The sequence below is a fragment of the Mobula birostris genome, chromosome X (genome assembly GCF_030028105.1).
Source record: "Mobula birostris isolate sMobBir1 chromosome X, sMobBir1.hap1, whole genome shotgun sequence".
NCBI lineage: Eukaryota > Metazoa > Chordata > Chondrichthyes > Myliobatiformes > Myliobatidae > Mobula > Mobula birostris.
The window spans coordinates 46,275,042-46,295,958 of record NC_092402.1 but is presented as its reverse complement, the minus strand read 5'-3'; the positions used below and the strand labels follow the sequence as shown (position 1 = coordinate 46,295,958).

Below are 20,917 nucleotides of genomic sequence, written 5' to 3'. Positions count from 1 at the left end.
GTAGTCTATGTTTTATCAGGGAGGGTGGAGGAGAGAAGGAGAACTCATTTTCCATGCAATGCACAAGATCTTCTTAGAATAACATGAAATCAGACTGCTCAGTATGGCGCCATCTCCCACAGGGACTCAAACTCCTTGACTTGACTAAAAAGGACCCACCTATTTCCGTGTTAAAGTACAGAAAACAAAAGGCAATAAAACCTTAATGTTTTTGATTTTATCCCAATGGGCGTGCCTTATCTTTACAAATACACAATTCTTAGGGTTCACATGGAAGCCATGAATCATTTCACGCCCAACAGTGACATGGCAAAGCTCAAGTGACTTAGTGTCTGGAGATTGACCTTTCAATGCAGTTAATGGGTGCACGTGAACAATATTGTTCACAAAAGTAATTTACTGCTGAGAAAGTGCAAAACATTTCCCTCTATGCTTTCAGTTGGTGAGCCATTTATCACAAATTAAGAGTACTTTGTTCAAAAGGCCAGTCAATAGTATGGAACTTTGAGTGCTTATATTCCAATGTACTTCTCTTTCTAATTAGCCACAACAGTACCTTCATGCGAGGAATCCATGGATGACACAGCAGATTTACAAACTTGACACTCATTTACTTCTAATCAAGATCAAATTGATTTCTACTTTTGGTAGATTAGTGGCTATCCATCCAATATGTTGGAGGACTCAGCAGATCAGACACACAAATGTTAGAGAACTCAGCAGATCAGGCAGCACCTATGGAGGGAAATGAGTAGTCGGCATTTCAGGCGAAGACCCTTCATCAGAATAAATGAAATGTTCTGATGAAGGTTCTCAGCCTAAGATATAAACTGTTCATTTTCCTCAGCTGCTGGGTTCCTCCAGCATTTTGTGTGTGTGTGTGTTGCTTGAGATTTCTAGCTCCTCAGAATCTCATGTAACTAATGTTAACCAACACAATTTTCTTCTTGAACTCTGATCTTCTCTACCACCATTGATCAAGACAAAGTGGAAGATAAGAAACCCTTCATCAAAGGTAAAAATGGGCTACTGGTGGACCATATGGCTCACATCACATTATGCTTCAGATTGTCATATTTGTTTTGCATTTCAAATAATTCCACACCTATTTCCAAAAAATGATTATCTCCTTGTTTAAGTCCATCCTACACTTTTATCTCCATTCACTCTCATCACAGGTTCATCAGTTTATCAATTTTGTTTCAGTTTCTGAAAAGACCCACTCCCAGTTTTATGAATCTGATTGGTCTGGTTTCAATGACGCTGATCGAGCTAGTGTGGCACCCCATTAAGATTAAGTAATTCTGTTGTCTGTATAAAGTCATAGAGCACAGAAACTGGTCCTTCAGCTTATCCAAGCCGACTGCATTAACCAGCAAGCTCGTTCAATCTGCCCATATCTGGCCCATAGCTCTCTAAATCTCTCCTATCCATGTATTCATCTAGATGGTTTTTAAATATTGCTGATGTGCCCATCTCAAGACCTTAAGGGCAGCACGGCAATGTAGTGGTTAGTGCAATTGCTTTACAGCACTGCCTGTAAGATCAGGGTTTAATTGCCACCGCTGTCCTGTAAGGCACATTCTCCCCGTGACCGTGTGGGTTTCCTCCCACATTCCAAGGACGTACGGGTTTGGGTTAGTAAGTTGTGGCCATGTTATGTTAGCACCAGAAGCTCTGTGACACTTGCAGGCTGCTGACCACACATCTCAGACTGTGTAGGTTGTTGACACAAACAACTCATTTCACTGTATGTTTCAACGTTTCAATGAATATGTGACAAATAAAGCTAATCTCTTTTATCGTTTAATCCCAACCATTATTTCTGGCAGTTCATTCTAAATACACACCACCCTTCGTGTGTCTTCTCTATACCTTCACTCTCTTCTCCCACAATAAAGAAACTTTCTTTTTATATAAAGCCCTTTAAAAAACTACTCCATTACATGCACAGAAGTACATTTAAGCACGAGTTTTTGAATGCTGACTGAAAGCTTTGGTATTAAGCCCTGCATTTATCACTGTCGCTCAATGTTTTTCAACAGCACTCCTTTTCTGTCTCAGTAATATGTTTGCATGCTCAAAACCCAATAAGCACAATTACCCTGCTGTCCTGTTTCGCCACATCCCAGAGGGTGCTGAGTTATTTTTGGCTGCAAATTCTACTCTAGCATTTCCCAGCACATATGGTACAGAAAGGAAATCCAACCTGGCTACCTTTGCACTTATTTCAGATTCAGCTTTAGAAATGTTTTGTTTTGTTGAATGAGACGGCCAAGCGAGCATCCCGATTTTGTAGAGAGGGCGAGAACAGTTTCTGTGCTGATCGTCAATTTAGAGATTCAACTTCGATCCTTGGTTCTCACACTGAAAGACCAATCACCACTATTTCAAGGTGAACCTTTATCATTATTCTCAACGCATTTAGTGGATGGGAGATCTTTCCAAGGTTACTCACGGGTCTTCCTGACCAGAATGAGAATCAGATCCATGGATTACCCTGAGAAATATAACACAAGGAAGCTAAATTTCTCAGAATCAGAATTGGGTTTATTATCACTGGCATGGGTTGTGAAATTTGTTAACTTAGCAGCAGCAATTCAGTGCAATACATAATATAGAAGAAAAAATAATAAATAAATAAATAAATTACAGTATATGTATATTGAATCAATTAAAAAATTGTGCAAAAACAGAAATAATATATATTTTAAAAGTGAGGTGGTGTTCATGGGTTCAATGTCCATTTAGGAATCAGATGGCAGAGGGGAAGAAGCTGTTCCTGAATCACTGAGTGTGTGCCTTCAGGCTTCTGTACCTCCTACCTGATGGTAACAGTGAGAAAAGAGCATGCTCTGGTGCTGTGGGTCCTTAATAATGGACGCTGCCTTTCTGAGGCTCTGCTCCTTGAAGATGTCCTGGGTACTTCGTAGGCTAGTAGCCAAGATGGAGCCGACTAAATTTACAACCCTCTGCAGCTTCTTTCGGTATTGTGCAGAAGCGCCCCCTCCACCCATACCAGACAGTGATGCAGCCTGTGTTTTTTTTTGTTATAAATGTAGGTCCATTTACCATCTATCTGCAAGACCTACTGTGATAACTCATCTATTCTTCCCAAGTATACTAGCTTTCCCACATAGAGAGAGAAACACAGCATATCACCATTTACAAGATCCTCTCCAAGCCTGATTTAGAGCTATATTACTGGTCCTTCAGCACCTTCTAAAACCAGAACTCCCTATTCATAGGCCCATAGAGGGAAAAATCAACTTTTTTTAACCTCTCAGTTTAGAAAACAATGTGTCCTATGTAGAACTAGCTGGGGTTTCCCAACTCTGCTGTGTCATAGCTAAGGTGAAGCACCATTTTCCTTACCTACATTTCCTTTCAAACTTATTGTTTTACAACCATCCCCACTCAAAGGAACTGAGAATCATCTGAATCTTCGCCGTGTTCTAAATAACTCCAGTAGTGGACGTTAAACTGAGAGGAATGAATAGAACAAAATCACGAATGGTCTTTGAAAAGGGGTGTTGGATTATGTTATGTAGCAAATCATTCACTGAGGCATAATATAATCTCTGTAAGTTTGTGCTCATCTAATTTTGCAATAAGTGGTGTGTTTTTTTGAGTATGATATCCTCCTTTATTGTTAAACTGTGAGACTGTAATAGTCGCACAGCTTTGTGCCATCGCCTCCACATTTTCCTTTCCACAGCTAAGCTGAGGGCTTATCTCCATCAGTGGATCGTTAAAATGTATGAAAAACAGAAATATTCCCACCACCCTAGATATCCTACACAACATTCCTCCTCCAATAAGATCATAAAACACTCCTTGTATTTATTTATAATTTCTTACAACTTAAAATGAGGCCATTTGGCCCATTTACTTCTTGCCAGCTCTCAGACCATCCTTGTTATTCCCTTTGTTGCACTTATTTCTCCACATCTTATTTCCCGCCATATTCTTTCAGAGGAGTGTTTGATGGCTTTGGGCCTGTACTCACTGGAGTTTAGAAGAACGAATACACATAATTATTTGGCCTGCACAGCCATCTGTGGTAATGACTTCCACAGATTCACCACCCTCTGGCTGAAGAAAATGTTCCTCATCTCTGTTCTAAATGGACGTCCTTCAATTCTGAGGCCATGCCCTCTGGTCCTAGACTCCGCTGCTATAGGAAACCCCCTCTCTACATCCGCTCTATTGAGGCCTTTCAGCATTCAGTAGGTTTCAATGAGATCCCCCCTCATTATTCTAAACTCCAGTGAGTACAGGCCCAGAACTATCAAATGCACCTCATGTTAACCCAAGTCCCTTTGCACCTCTGATTTTTGAATTTTCTCCCCATTTAGAAAATAGTCCAAGCCTTTATTCCTGTGCCTCCAAGTACTTTGAAACCTCGTCCTTTATAGCAGATTCCAACATCTTTCCAACCACTGAAGTCAGGCTAACTGGCCTATCATTTCCTTTCTTCTGCCTCCCTCCCTTCTTAAAGAGTGGAGTGACATTTGCAATTTTCCAGTCCTCCAGAACCATTCCAGAATCTGGTGATTCTTGCTGAAAGATCACTACTAAACCCTCCACAATCTCTTCAGCCACATCTTCCAGAACCCTGAGGTTGTTACAATGCAACTCATCCCACTGACTGCAATTTTGCCATATCATCTGTCAGTCCTTCCTCACGATCTCACTACACTGCATATACTTGTATACCAACTGCACCATCCTCAACCTTATCACACCAGTTCACATCCCCCAGCCAAATTACTTTAAGCCTTCCTCAACTTCTTTAGCAAATCTGCCCACAAGGATATTGGTCGCCCTCAGGTTCAGATGTAACATATCCTTTTCGTACAGGTCATACTTTGCCCAGTAGAAATCCCAATGATACAGAAATCTGAATCCATGCCCTTTGCACCAATTCCTCAGCCACACACTCATCTGCCAAATCATCCCATTCTTACCCTCACTGGCACGAGGCACAGGCAGCAATTATTACCCTGGAGGCCCTGTTTTGCAGCATTTTGCTTAACTCCCTATATACTCTCTTCAGTACCTCCTCCTCCTCCTGTGTCATCGGTACCAATACGTACTATGATTTCTGGCTGTTCGCCCGCCCTCTTTAGAATGCTGTGGGCTCGATCCAAGACATTCCTGACCCTGGCACCTGGGAGACAACATACCATCCAGGTGTCTCTTTCACATCCACAGAATCTGCTTTCTGCACCTCTAATTATGGAATCACCTATCACAACTGCTCTGCTCTTCTCCCCAACACCCCCCCCACCCCCTTCTGAGCCAGAAAGGCCATCCTCCAGATAGTAAAACAATCTGGAGTGTTTAATGGCTCTGGGCCTGTATTTGCTGGAGTTTAGAAGAATGAGGGGCAATCTCATTGACAATGATCAAATATTGAAAGCCCAAGATGGACAGGATGTGGTGAGGGTGTTTCTTTCAAGGGGGAATCTAGGACCAGAGAGCACAGACTCAAAATGGAAGGAGCAGAGACGAGGAGGAATCTCTTTAGCCAGGGTGGTGGATCTGTGGAATTCATTGTCACTGACTCCCGTGGTGGTCAAGACATTGGGAATATTTAAAGTGGAGGTTGATAGGTTCTTGATTAGTAAGGGCATCAAAGGTTACAGGGAGAAAGCAGAAGAATGGGGTTGAGAAATAAAATAAATCAGCCATGATGGAATGGCAGAGCAGTCTCGATGGGCCAAGTAGCTTAATTCTTCTCCTATGTTTTATGGTCTTATGACTCCCCTCTCAGAGCAATTTACAGCAAGGCTTTAACCTGCCAACCAAATTCTATGGTCATGTAACACTGCAAGTGTCCTGGGTGTTGCAGTTCAGTATCTACTGCCTTCATCAGCAGATCTGGTATACAACAGTCTACAATATTTTACTATTCCTGATAGAGTTGTGGCTAATGCTTTACTTCTGGCAGGTCCCCACTACAAACATCAAGCATGGTTAATGCTGCATGAATACCACTAAAGATTTTATAAGTGAGGTTTTAATGGGTAAACTACTTATTGTTGGGCTAGTTTTAATAAGAGAGAAACGGAATTTAAGACCTAGTGGAGAAATAGTACAGGGTTTGGGGAGGTTAGTTGGGGGGGTGAGATTAAATGGATAATCATTTCACAACAGATCAAACTAAACTGAGGCCTCTTGGCTTCATCATTATCATTCTGCTTGTGAGATCTTGCAATTTCAGACTTGCTGCCTTGTTGTTACTTCCAATGATAAGTATTCCACTATGAGAAACACTGACGCGTTACAGCCTAACGCTAGAAGCATAAAATTTTGCATCGCCGAAGACGGCCATTCAGCCCATTGTTTCCGTGCTGGGCGAAAAACATCCGCCCTAATTCACTCTTATTCCCTAGTACCACAGCCTTGCAAGCTACTGCATATCAAGTGCTAATGTTAGATTTTTTTAAAAATATGAAGAGGCGTTCTCCCTCCATTAGGCAGCGAAATCCCCAGGGTGGGGGAAAATATCTAGAAAATGCAGTATAACTACAGGTACTGTTACTGATATAAGTATTCTTAACACAAAAGATTTGCGAAAAAAATTGTATCGATTTCCCCCGGAGCTGCTGTCCACGAGAGGTCGCGTTCACAGGTCGTTTGTGATTAACATCAGTTTTGGTTCTGTGAAACAATTTTAAATGAGAGAGGTAGCATTTTTAGTAAAAATACAACTGGACCCTTTTAAAAACTGCTCTACATTGTTGAGGAAACCAACCTTACGTGTTGTGGGGGGTGAGAAGAATGGGGAAGTACAAGCCTCGTTTGGCAAAGTGTTTCCTCCACCGCCTCCCCAATTCCAAGACTTTCCCTTCAACCTACTTTCCAGTGATGCACAACAGGGCGATCGGAGACAGCGACCGTGTCCGCCTGAGAGTGCATCAGCCCAGCCCGGGATCCCAGAGAGAGAGAGCCGAGTCTCTCTCAGCCCCACTCTCCGTTCAGCATCTCACGGCACGGAGAGGTGAATGAAATCTTATTCACTTACCTGTGGTCGCCAGCTCTGGAGAGCCAAGTCGCCCCTATAAACAGCGCAGCATCTTTGCATCTGAAAGGCAGGGCGGTGGAAAGGAGGAAGCAACAGGCGCTTGTTTAATCTCGATCTATTTCAGTCTTCGGTCAGTCCGTCGGTTCGCAGACAGCTTCTGATTCGAGCCACCTCCTCCTTATATTTACTTTCCCCTCTCTATTGCTCAGAGAGAGAGAGAGAGAGAGAGCGTTGTTTTCTACATATCTTGCCAACCCAAACCTTCAGTTGCTGCCGGGAGAATTCTTGGTCTGGCTTGTTGTCATCTTTAATGTATTCTCTCTTTCCAGCAACCACCCCCCACCTCTCTTTCCTTGGCTGATTTTTGTCTCTCTTTGTGCAGGCTGTGACTGTGTGTTGTGTGTTTCCGTTGGAACCCGATCCCCGAACTGCTGCAGAAGCCGAGGAGAAGGAATCGCCTCCTCCCACAACTACGAGGAGAGCGCGCTCCTGTTTACAGCATCAGGAGGAATCACCGACTCGGGAACAGCACGCAGCCCTTGCCCCGCTTCAAAGGGCTCTTCATCACCTCTGGGCACTGGAACTGAGATGACAGAATATTCTCTCTTCCCACATTTAATAACTTGCTGAGACAGTAGTTTTAATCCATCAAAATTTAATTGTAGTATCATCAGTCACAGGTATTGATTCCAAAAGAACTTGTCACTGCAACCACAGATGCTGCCTGACCAGCCAGCTATTTTAAGCTTTTACTGTTTGCCATAAGATTCGGTTAGTTTATTGTCATTTACAGCAGTGTGCAATGACATTCCTTGCTTGCATGAAGCTCACGGAGTAAACATGGCTATAATAAATACAATAATAAAGAGAGCAAGTGCAAGACAGCAGAAGTAACCACTAGCTGTGGTCTCAGAATCAGAACTGGATTTAGTATCACTGACTTAGGTGACGTGAAATTTGTAATTTTGTGACAGCAGTGCAGTGCAAGGACACAACATCATTGTGAATTACAAAAATAGTTAAGTAGTCCAAAATAAAGAAATAATAGGGTAATGTTGTCATTCCTGCCTGTAGCCATCAAACTTTACAACTCCTCCGTTGGAGGGTCAGACACCCTGAGCCAATAGGCTGGTCCTGGACTTATTTCCTGGCATAATTTACATACTACTGTTTAACTATTTATGGTTTTATTACTATTTAATTATTTATGGTGCAACTAACGAAAACCAATTTCCCCCGGGATCAATAAAGTATGACTATGACTATGACTATGTTCATGGACCATTCAGATATTTGATGGTGGAAGGGAAGAAACTGTTCCTGAGTCACTGAGTGTGTGTCTTCAGCTCCTGTAGCTCCTCCCAGATGGTAGTAATGAGAAGAGGGCATGTTCCAGATAATGAGGGGCCTAAATGATGGATGCCACCTTCTGAGGCACTGTCTTTTGAAGATGTCCTCAATGGTAGGGATAGTTGTACCCGTGATGGAGCTGTCTGAGTCTGCAACCTCCTGCAAGCTCTTACAATAAATAAGTCTCAATAATAAATTCTGATACATGAGGAGCAGAGCCAATCACAGATTATTTCAATGTAGAGAAAATCTATTTATCCAATGCCCTCCGTCAATGTATCATAAAAGCCATGGATATTCACAGCACTGGAGGAGGCTACTTTGTCAATGTCTGTAAAAGTCAACAAGCTTTTGGTTACCTCCACGTGCTCTGCAGCCCTAAATTACATCTTCCTAAGTGCTCATCCAACACTGGAAATGTACTGTAAGTTTTTGCCTCTAGTCAGGCAGCAGAGGTAAACAACGAATGAGAAAAGAATGATCAGCGGGTGGGCATAGCAAGTAGTCAGACAACTTGTTTGAAGGGAACTGCAATTGTCATGGGAGATTCTAATCTACATATTGATTGGATGAACCCAACTGGTGAGGGTGTTGCAGAAGAAGAATTTGTGGAGTATATCAGGGATTCCTGCTTCAAACAGTATGCTACAAAATACTGTAATGTGAGCAATGAAAGAGGGTTACTGAGCGATCTTGTGGTATGGGATGCACTAGAAGCTGGTGATCACAATATGATAGTACTCTAGATGCAGTTTGAAGGTGAACATCAGAATCAGGTTTATTATCACCGACGTATATCAGGAAATTTATTGTTTTGAGGCAGTAGTACACTGCAAAACATAAAAATTACTATAGGCTATAATACAAATAAATGACACACATAAAAGTTGCTGGTGAATGCAGTAGTGCAAGAGGATTAGCTATGGATGGAGTTCATGGACCATTCAGAAATCTGATAGTGGAGGGGAAGAAGCTGTACCTTCTTGCGGGCCTTCAGGCTCCGGTACCTCCTCTGAGATGGTAGTAATGCGAAGTGGGCATGTCTTGGATAATCAGGGTCTTTAACGATGGATACCATCTTCTAGAGCGCATTCTAACTGGCTGCATCATCATCTGGTATGGGGGGGGATGGTTTCGGGGGTCCTGTGCAGAATAAAGGTAAGCTGCAGAGAGTTATAAACTTAGTCAGCTCCATCATGGGCACTAGTCTCCGCAGCATCCAGGACATCTTCAAGGAGTGATGCCTCAAGAAGGTGGCACCCATCATTGAGAATCCCCACCACCTGGTTCATGCCTTGCTCTCGCTGTTATCATCAGGAAGGAGATACAGAGGCCTGAAAGCACACACTCGGCAATTCAGGAACAACTTCTTCCCCACTGCCATTCATTTTATGAGTGGACATTGAACCCGTGAACACTGCCTTACTACATTTTTTATTTCTATTTTTGCACTACTAATCGAAGTTAACTATTTAATATGTATATACTTACTGGAATTCACAGATTTTTCTGTTTTTATGTATTGCATTGTACTGTTGCCAAACTTCACGACATATGCCAGGGATATTAAACCTGATTCTGATTGAGCCACCACCTTTTGAAGATGTCCTTGTTATGGGGAATCTTGTGCCGAGATGGAGCTGACCAAGCCTACAACTCTCTGAAGCCTCTTTCGATCCAGCGTTTTGGAGCTTCCATACAAAGCCTTTATTTTTACAGGACCAAAGCCACTCTCTTCAACTTCACTAATGTTTTCACTCTTCAGCTTAATTACAATGGTATGAAAGTGGAGTTATTTGAAGTGAGTTGAAAAATAAGCTAAGAGACTGGTCAGTAAGTGAACAGTGGCAGCTATTCAAGCAGCCAGTCCACAACACTGAGCAGAAATTTATCCCAGTTAACAAAAGGGATTCTATGAGAAAGAGACACATTCTGTGGTTATCAAAGGAGGTCAAGGATAATGCTAGATTGAAAGTAGAACATTCAAAGTGGCAAAGGTCAGTGGACCAAGAATTTTTTTTAAAAAACCATCAGTGAAAGACTAAAAAGTTCATAAGAAGGGAGAAGTTTAATTTTGAGAGGAAGTTTATGATATTGATGTAAACAGTAACAGTTTCTGTGGAGATATGAAAAGGAAGGAGATGGTGTTGGACCTCTAAAGAACAAGTCTGATGCATTTGTAACAGGAAACAAAAGTGGCAGATACCTCAAATGATTTTTTTTGCATAATTCTTTGCCTTGGAGATCAGTAAAAATATCCCCAACATAATGAAAGGATAATTTCAAATAATAGGAAGGAACTTGTAAAACTCCAAATTACAGGAGATAAAGAATTAGAAAAACTTACAGGGCCAAAGGCAGACAAATAACCAGGACCCAATGGTCCACACTAAAGGGAACTAGCTGCAAAGATAGCATACTAATTGGTTGAAAATTTTTCAAAACTTGATCAATTCCAGGTGGGTATCAGAAGCTTGGAAAACCTCCTGACTGCCTTGTTGAAACAGAGGAAAGCAGAAGGCAAGGAAGTTAGTTTAACATCTCTTGTTGGTTAGAATCAATAATCAAAGAGGAAAGTTAAATAGATCAAACCTAGTCAACACAGTTTTATGAAAGATGATTCATGTTTTATAAATTTGCTCAAAATGTTTGAGAATGCAGCAGAGTGAGTTGATAGAAGGGAATCTATAATGGTAGATTGGCAGGGTAGCATAACGGTTAGCGTAATGCTTTACACTGCCAGCAATCACTGATCGAGGTTCAATTTCCGCCACTGTCTGTGAGGAATTTGTACGAGGGTTCATCACGAGGGTTTCCTTCAGGGGCCCTGGTTTCCTCCTGCATTCCAAAGATGTACGGTTAAGGTTCAGGTTAGCAAGTTGTGGTCATGCTAATGTTGGCGCCGGAAGCACGGTGACACTTGCGGGCTGCCCCCAGCACAATCCTCGGACTGTGCTGGTATTGACGCAAACGACATATTTCACCTGCCACCTTGTACTTCTTTCTTCCCTCCCCCCTCCTTCATGCTCTAACTTCTCATCGTTTTTTCCAGTCCTGATGAAGGGTCTCGGCCCAAAACATCGACTATTTACTCTTTTCCATAGATGCTGCCTGGCCTGCTGAGTTCTTCCAGCATTTTGTGTGTGTTGCTTGGATTTCACTATAGGTTTCAATGTTTTGACATCCTGTACATGTGACAAATAAAGCTGATAGTTAGATTTAGATTTCAAAAGACATTTGCATGGTGTCATGTAAGAAGCAGGTCATGTATTAAGAGGCTGAAGTATTGGAGGAAGTGAGTTGGAAAATTGGATTGAAAAGTGGCTGTCACATTAAAAGGAAGAGTTGGAATAAATATTCAATTTGACAGCTTCCTTCCAGACTGGATGGATGTAACTAGTGGAGGTTAAAGGCATATTTTACCTTACTATTGCTCTAGTTAGGCTGATTCTGAAATATTACATTCAGTTCATTATAGGAAGGATGCTGAGAATTTGGAGAAGGTACAGAAGAGGTTTACCAGGATGCTGCCTGGATTAGAAGATATTTACTATAAGGAGAGATTGGACAAACTCGGGCTGTGGAGGCTAAGGGGAGATCTAATAGAGGTTTGTTTGTTATGAGAGGCATAGATAGAGTAGACAACAAGTATCTTTTCTTAGGAATGAAATGGTTAATACCAGAGGGAATGCCTTTAAGTTGAGAGGGGGCAAGCTTATTACACCAAGGATGGTGGGTGCCTGGAATGCACTGTCTAGGGTGATGGTGGAAACAAATATGATAGACGTGTTCAAGGGGTAGGCACACAAATGTGCGGGAAATGGAAGGATATGGACATTGTATAGACAAAGGGGATTCATTTATTTGGACACTATTTATAAATTTAATTAGTTTAGCACAACTGAAGGGCCTGTTCCAGAGCGGTGCGAAGGTTAGTTCCAGGAAATCCCAAAACTAACCTTGAACAAAAACATATTCACTGGCAAGGTTACCAATTAACCCATTTGCATTCAATTTGATAGCTTCCTTCCAGGCTGTAGGGATATAAGTAGTTCTTTGCCGTTGATTGTTTACTATTTAGATTAGTGACCTGGAGGAGGGAACAACATGCAAGTTTGCCAATGAAAGAAAAATAGGTGGAAGTGCAAACTGTGATGATGACATTGGGATTCTACACTGGTGTATAGATAAATACACCAGAGCGACCAACTGGACAAAAGCCCAGAAAATCCAAGATTCAAGATCGCTTATTGTCATTCTTCAGTACATGAATGTAAAGGAGAACGAATAATTGCTACTCCGGATCCGATGCAGCAAAGAAAAACACAGTAAGCACAAAGAACACAATAAAAGAAACAAAATAAAACACAACAAATATAAATATAAAAGCAATCCTATCCAACACAATGTACAAATAACTGTTATATGCATAGACTGATTGTATGCACATAAAGTGGTGCTAGCTGATGTGTATTTAATGGTGGCGAAGGTGGCGGGGTGGGTGAATGGTGAAGGTGTTGATCAGCTTGACGGCTTGCGGGATATAACTGTTTTTGAGCCTAGTGATTCTGGCATGGATGGTGTATAGCCCCTTCCCTGATGGGAGTGAGACTAAGAATTCTCTGCCCCTGAGGGTGGTGGAAACAAATCTGTTAGAAATATTTAAGATGGAGATAGAAAAATATTTGAAAGATTGAGTAGAATTGAGGGTTAAGGGAACTGGCACAGAAGAAGAGTTAAGGCAGCTGTGATCATTGAATCATGGGGACTGGAAGCCTACATCTATTTTCTTGTGCTCTTGTCAAGGCCGACCTGGACGGAAAAGGCAGTTTCCTGGAGCAAATACCTTTCACCACATTGCATCCAGATATAATCGTATGGTCTGACACCAGTAGAGAAGCGGTTATTGGTGAACTCACAGTCCCCTGGGAAGACAACATCGATGAAGCCCATGAGTGCAAGTTAACAAATATGCAGAGTTAAGATCAGAGTGCAGAGACAGAGGGTGGAAGATCTCATGCTATCCATTCGAAGAAGGCTGCTGTGGGTTTATTGCATTAACTCTCCAGAAGTGGCTGCGTGACCTTGGCTTCACTAGAAGAGAGATCAAATCAATCAGCAGGGCTGTAGCTGAGGCAGCAGAGAAAGGATCAGCATGGATGTGGACCAAGTATGTCCAGAGGGGCAGATAGTCAGACAGTGTATACATCTTTTGCAAACCCTTCAGTAGTTGCATAGACACCTGAAGAGCAGACTATCTGTTGGATGGAAGTGACCAACAACTCTGATAGAGGCAGATGCCAAGTTTTTAAGCTCTCCAGTGGGAGGTGGTGCTCTAGCACTGCTGGCCCACCACCTCGAGGGAGTCTTGATCATAAGCGGGCCGAAGCTCCTGAAGACAGGTGGCAGATCAACTGATGATCCCACTGGTGATAGCACAGGACAGTTAACATCTTAGTCCACGTTCATTTTCAATTCTTAATTATCAGATGATAGATTGGCCTCTATTGCAGAGCATTTGAAGTTTGGAAATAGAAAAATTCAGTTAAATTTGTACAGGGTGTTTGTCACCAGACTTAAGAAAGAAGATAGTAACTTTGGAGGTAGACCAACGAGATTCATCAGACCATTTCTTGGGATGAGAGTACTACCCTATCAAAAGAGACTAAACAGGCTGGGTCCATACCCTCAGAAATTTAAAAGAATGAAGGACAATCTTATTAAAAACATGCAGGATTCTAAGGGGTATATATTGAGATGTTTTCACCAGTGGGAGGATCCCAAACAAAGACATTTGGCTTCAAGACAAGTGGCCAATCATTTGAAACTTATTTTGCAGAAAAAGAGGTAATATTTCACCCTTAATTGAATTTTACTATAAAGGATGAAAGCAAGTAATGATGCTATTTTCTGGCATATATTGTATGAAAGTAACAAACAGATAGGAGTAATTTGAGTAATTAGCAGAGGGAGTTCCAGAAGTTAAAGGCACATTTTTTTTTCAAGGTTAGTTCTGGTTGGCTGCTGGTGACGAGCGGCGTTCCACATGGGTTGATGTTGGGACCGCTTCTTTACACGTTGTATGTTAGTGACTTGGATGATGGAATTGATGGCTTTGTGGCCAAGTTTATGGATAATATGAAGATAGGTGGAGGGACCAATAGTGTTGAGGAAGTAGGGAGTCTGCAGAAGGACTTGGTCAGATTGAGAGAATGGGCAAAGAAGTAGTAGATGGAATATAGTGCAGGGAAGTGTACAACCATGCGCTTTGGTAGAAGGAATAAAGATGTAGACTAGCAACACACACAAGATGCTGTAGGAACTCAGCAGGCCAGGCAGCATTTATTGGGAAAAGTACATTTTTCCATAGATGCTGCCTGTCCTGCTGAGTTCCTCCAGCATTTTGTGTGTGTTGCTCAGATTTCCAGCATCTGCAGATTTTCTCTGGTTTGTGAAAAGATGTAGACTATTTTCTTAAAGGGAGAAAATTCAAAAATCAGAGATGCAAAGTGACCTGGGAGTACCCTTGTGCAGAATTCCCTAAAGATTAACTTGCAGGTTGAGTCAGTGGTAAGGAAGGCAAATGCAATGTTAACATTAATATCAAGAGGACTAGAATGTAAAAACAAGAATGTAATGCTGAGGCTTTATAAGGCATTGGTCAGACTGCACTTGGAGTATTGTAAACTGTTTTGGGCCCCTTATCTAAGAAAAGATGCTGTCATTGGAGAGGGTCCAGAGGAGGTTCACAAGAATGATTCCAGAAATGAAAGGTTATCGTATGAAGAACATTTGATAGCTCTGGGCCTGTGCTCTCTGGAGTTTAGAAGAATGAGGGGGGAATCTCATTGAAACCTATCGAATATTGAAAGGCCTAGATAGAGTGGATGTAGAGAGGATGTTTCCTATAGTGGGGGAGTCTAGGACAAGAGAGCATAGCCTCAGAATAGAGGGATGTCTATTTAGAAGAGAGATGAGGAAGAATTTCTTTGATCAGAGAATTGTGAATCTGTGTAATCCATCACTACAGACGGCTGTGGAGGCCAAGGCATAAGGTATATTTAAAGTGGAGGTTGATAGATTCTTGATTAGTCAGCGCATGAAAAATTATGGGGAGAAGACAGGAGAATGGAATTGAGAGGGCTAATAAATCAGCTGTAATAGAATGATGGAGCAGACTCGATGGGCCAAATGGCCAAATTCTGCTCCTACGTGTTATGGTCTTATAGGAAATCCTTGAACTTTGAATAAAAACATATTCACTGGCAAAGTTGATCATTATCCCTTTTGCCTTCAGTTTGATAGCTTCCTAGGCCATTTTAACAGTAAAAGTAAATTTAAAGTTGAGGTATCAAAGTTTATGGGGAACAGGTAAGAATATGTTGAGGCTAAGATCAGATCAGCATTGATGTAACTGAATGATGCAGTATGCTGAAGAATCCCATGGCTAACTCCGGCTCTGATTTCAACTTGGTCACATGGATTCTTCAAGGATGTGGGTGGATTTTTTTCTGTTAGTTAAGTGTCACCCTTGCTGATGCTAGCTTTTTATTTCAGATTTATTTCATTGACTTCATTAAATTACAGTTAATTGATCTGGTGGGGTTTGAACTCACATTTCCAGATCAGTTATCCAGGCTTTCATATTGCTCCTCTGGATTTTAAGTCTTGCTACTACTCTTGATTTAAAGCATTGGAGGTAAGGAACCAGAAGCCCGCACCTCTAAAGGAGATATTATACTTACAGATATTAGTAGCCACGGAGAAAATCAAAAGCTAATCAGCAAATCCTTCACAATTTACAGCCATTATCACATGCCCTCTTTGCATTATTACCATCAGGGAGGAGGTACAGGAGCTTAAAGACCCACCCTCAGTGTTTTGGGAACAGCCACAAAGCAATAAATGTCATGACATATATCAATAATAATGAGCCTGATTCTGATTCTTTGTCCTTGGCTTCACACACCGCTTCAATAAAGCTCCACATAAACTGAAGTAACAGTACCTCTTCCAACTAAACCTTCTGAAATCAACTTTAAGATTAACAGCATTTCTAATGCTCTTCTTCAGATCTTCAGCACATTCCTTTGCTAATTTCAGATAAGTATTCTGTACTTCCTCCTTCTCCAGACTGAGCATTTGCCCCTGTTACCATCTGCTTTCACTTTGCTCTGCCATCCCTTTGACATATAATCTCTTCTACCTTCTGTTCCATCAGAGAGCATCCCTTGCATCTGCCCCACCTCCCTTTTGTCACCTTTAACTACCCCATTCCTGATGTAATGTCATTGACCTGAAATGTTAACTCTCTTTCTCCAGCCAAAGATGTTGCTTGACCTGCTCAGTGTTTCCAGTGGTCTACATTTTTATGCCTGACTGTATATTCCCAACCTAAATAGCATTATATTCTCCATACATTACTTAAACTCAGCAGCCACCTTCTTAGGTGCCCCATGTACCTAATAAAATAGCCACTGGGTGTATGTTAACGGGCTTTTGTTGTTGTAGAACTTAATTTTGCACGGCAACCATTCAATAGAGAACAAATTTTCACTGCATTTTTAAAAAATCTCATTAAGCTAATGGCACTTAAAACACATGGGCTGATTTTGGGGCAATGACATGTTCTTTTAGAATTAAGTTCACTAATCCACATCTAGCTGCTGGTATCGGTTCAGTGATTAGATGCAAACTATGTCCTTGAGCTTTTCTGGCCAAGTGTTTTGCATGGAAATGAGAAAGGTTATATGAAATCCACACATACTGTCCTTCTGTGGGCTTCATTTGTTCATAAAAAATGGAATAGGTCACCACTTCCTAAATGCAAACCCAATCACTATGTGTATTTGAAAGTATTTAAATCCATCAATCAAGTATGAGCTAGCTTTAACACTAACTTAGAATCCTTTCTGGAAGGGAAGAAATTGAGGATGTAACCTGTGATAAATTAAAAGATTTAACTAGAGATTTAAAAAATTAGCTTAATTTGTCACATGTACATCGAAACATTGAAAAATACAGTGAAATCTATGGCTTGTGTCAATGACAAACACAGTCCAAATTTGTACTAGAGGCAGACAAGTGTTGCCGAGCTTTCAGCACCCACATAGCACACCCACAACTTAGTAACTCGACCCACACGTCTTTAGAATGTTGGAGGAAACCCACATGGCGAGGGGAGGACATACAGACTCCTTACAAACAGCAGCAGGAATTGAAACCCGATCAAAGATCACTGGTGCTGTAAAGTGTTAACACCAACCACCACACTACCATACCATATTAGAGTAAAGTTGTATTAAAATATATAATACATTGAAATAGCTACTGGTATAGCACAATATTGAATGGGGTAGTGGGTCACTAATTAGTTTCCGTGGAGCTGGGGTGGCAATGAGGAAGATCCCATAAAATGGGGATCATTTGGCCAAACAGGCATGCTAATGTGACATATCCAGTTGAAGGATTGCATCGGCTCTAATCCAATTACTGGAGATCATAAATTTATTTTTTAATTGCTGGAAATACTCTGCAGGACAGAAGCTTTATAAGGTCACCAATATGAAGCATAAATGCTATTTATCTCTCCAAGGATACTTCCTAGAAGTCGTGAGACATAAGATATAGGAGCAGAATTAGGCCATTTGGACCGTTGAATCTGCTCCGCCGTTCCATCATGGTTAATTTATTATCCCTCGCTCCCCCATTCTTCTGCCTTCTCCCTGTATCTTTTGACACATTGACTAAGCAAGAACCTATCAACCTCTGCTCCGTATATCCCAAATGACTTGGCATCCACAGCCTTTGACGTCCCTTGTCTGGCAATGGTTGCCTCATCCTCCTTTTAGAATACTTCTTTATCTTTGGAATGTGTCTAACCTGCACCTTCCAAATTGCTCCCAGAAACTCCAGCCATTGCTGTTCTGCTGTCATCCCTGCTAGTGTCCTCCTCCAATTAATTTTGGCCAGTTCCTCTCTCATGTCTCTGCAATTCCCTTACTCCACTGTAATACTGATACATCTGACTTTATCTTCTCCCTCCCAAACTGCAAGGTGAATTGAATCATATTATGATCACTGTCTCCTATGAGTTCCTCTACCTTAAGCTCCTTAATTAAATCTGGTTCATAACAAACACCCAATCCAGAATTGCCTTTCCCCTAGTGGGCTCAACCACAAGCTGCTTTCAAAAGGCATCTCAACCTGCTGGGTGGATGTTTATGGCATTTTTATTTTTATTTTGAATATCAAGTATTTGCAGATTATTTTTTGCTTTTGAATTGTTGAGGCAATAATTTGAACTTGGCTGAAAACAATGAAGTTACTTCTCAACTTCTGCTCTGGTTCAAGGGCAATATTAATGGACCACAAACACTCACCTGTGCTGATCAACTGGCTGGAGTGTTCACTGAGATCTTTAACCTTTCCGTTCAGCAGTCTTCTTCAAGCAGGCTTCAACTATACCGGTGCCCTGCATGGTGAGCGGCCTCAAAGACTATTGCCCAGTAGCACTTACATCCAGACTGATGAAGTCTTTTGAGAGGTTGGTGATGAAAGATATCAACTCCTGCCCAATAAGTGACTTAGATCTGTTCCTATTTGCCTACCAGAGCAACAGGTCCACAGCAGATGCCCCCTCATTGGTTCTTCACTCAACCCTGGAACAGCTGGACAGCTAAGATGTATACATCAATGAAGCATTGATCGTGTGGATAGTCAGAGGGTTTTTCCCAGGGCTGAAATGGCTAACACGAGAGGGCACAGTTTTATGGTGCTTGGAAGTAGGTATAGAGGAGATGTCAGGGGTAAGTTTTTTACGCAGAGAGTGGTGAGTACGTGGAATGGGCTGCCGGCGACAGTGGTAGAGGCAAATACGATAGGGTCTTTTAAGAGACTCCTGGATAGGTACATGGAGCTTAGAAAAATAGAGGGCTGTGGGTAACCCTAGGTAATTTCTAAAATAAGTACATGTTCAGCACAGCATTGTGGGCCGAAAGGCCTGTATTGTGCTGTAGTTTTTTTGTGTTCCTATGTTCTTTATCGATTACAGCTCAACATTCAATACAATCGCCCCCTCAAAACTAATCAATAAGCTCCAAGACCTTGGCCTCAATACCTCTTTGTGCAATTGGATCCTCGACTTCCTTATTTGCAGAACCCAGTCAGTTTGGATTGGCAACATCTTCACAATCTCCATCAACACAAGTGCATCACAATGCTGTGTGCTTAGCCCCCTGTTCTACTCACTTTACACTTAGCGCTGTGAGGCTAAGCACAGCTCCAGTGTCATGTTCAAATTTGCTGATGACACCACTGTCGTAGGCTGAATCAAAGGTGGTGATAAATCAGGATATAGGAGAGAGATTGAAAATCTGGCTGAGTGATGCCATAACAACCTCTCACTCAATGTCAGCAAGAGCACAGAGCTGATTATTGACTTCAGGAGAAGAAAACCAGAGGTCCATGATGCAATCATCATCGGAGGATCAGAGGTGGAGAGAGTCAGCGACTTTCAATTCCTCGGACCTGTCCTGAACCCAGCATGTAACTGCAATTATGAAGGAAACACAGCAGCGCCTCTACTTCCGTAAAAGTTTGCAGAGATTCAGAATGACATTTAAAACTCTGACAAACTACTATAGATGTGTGGTGGAAAGAATATTGACTGGTACGAAAACGTCAATACCATTGAATGGAAAATCCTACAGAAAGCAATGGATACAGCCCAGTCCATCAGGGGGTAAAGCCCTCCCCACCACTGAGCACATCTACATGAAACACTGTCACAAGAAAGCTGTGTCCATCATCAGGGACCTCCACCGTCCAGACCATGTTCCCCTCACGCAGTTGCCATCAGGAAGAAGGCACAGGAGCCTCAGGACCCACACTACCAGGTTTGGGAACAGTTACTACCCTTCAACCATCAGCCTCTTGAACCAAAGGAGATAACTGTACTCAACTTCACCTGCCCCATCATTGAAATGTTCCCACAACCTATGGACTCACTTTCAAGGACTCACGTTCTTGATATTTATTGCTTATTTATTCATTATTATTACTTCTTTCTTATTGTATTTGCACAGTTTGTTGTCTGTCTTCTGCACTGGTTGAAAGCCAAGTAGTGCAGACTTTCATTGATTCTTATTATTCTTTAGATTTATTGAGTATGCCGACAAGAAAATTAATCTCAGGGTTGTGTATGATGACATATATGTACTTTGAGTATAGAGTTAATTTTGAACTTTGAACTTTGGCCTTGTCATTGACATCCAGTTTAGAAATTCAATGGCATGGTAGGTGGATTAGGTCCATTGTGTATCCTACTATGGCAGCTGGAGAAGTTATATTCAGGTACTGTAATTAAGTAAATCTTGAACTGAAATGAAAAGCTGGTCTCAGTAACAGCAACCATGAAGTTATCAGATTTTTATGAAACACAGTCAAGTTAATTAATGTCCTTTGGAGAAGGAAATCTGCCATCCTTGCCCATCTGGCCAGTGTGATTCCATATCCAGCAGCCTATCTAATTCT

At 41.7% G+C, this 20,917-nt stretch overlaps 1 protein-coding gene across 13 annotated transcripts in view; it reads right to left on the bottom strand.

The window, feature by feature from the left end:
* lrrc3ca (leucine rich repeat containing 3Ca) overlaps window positions 1-20,917 on the bottom strand; it is a 105,739-nt gene that overhangs the window by 63,574 nt on the left and 21,248 nt on the right. For 10 of the 13 annotated variants that reach the window (XM_072249313.1, XM_072249318.1, XM_072249312.1 and 7 more), the window contains exon 1: window positions 7,034-7,604. The exons of 2 other annotated variants lie outside the window; for them this stretch is intronic. Coding sequence is in view for 1 of the 11 variants with exons in the window: in XM_072249310.1 (XP_072105411.1) it covers window positions 2,459-2,492 (34 nt within the window). In the remaining 10 variants the exon portion in view is untranslated. Of the gene's footprint in view, window positions 1-2,458; window positions 2,501-7,033; window positions 7,901-20,917 lie in introns of those variants that run through there. One more of the 13 variants, XM_072249310.1, reaches the window with a different exon arrangement.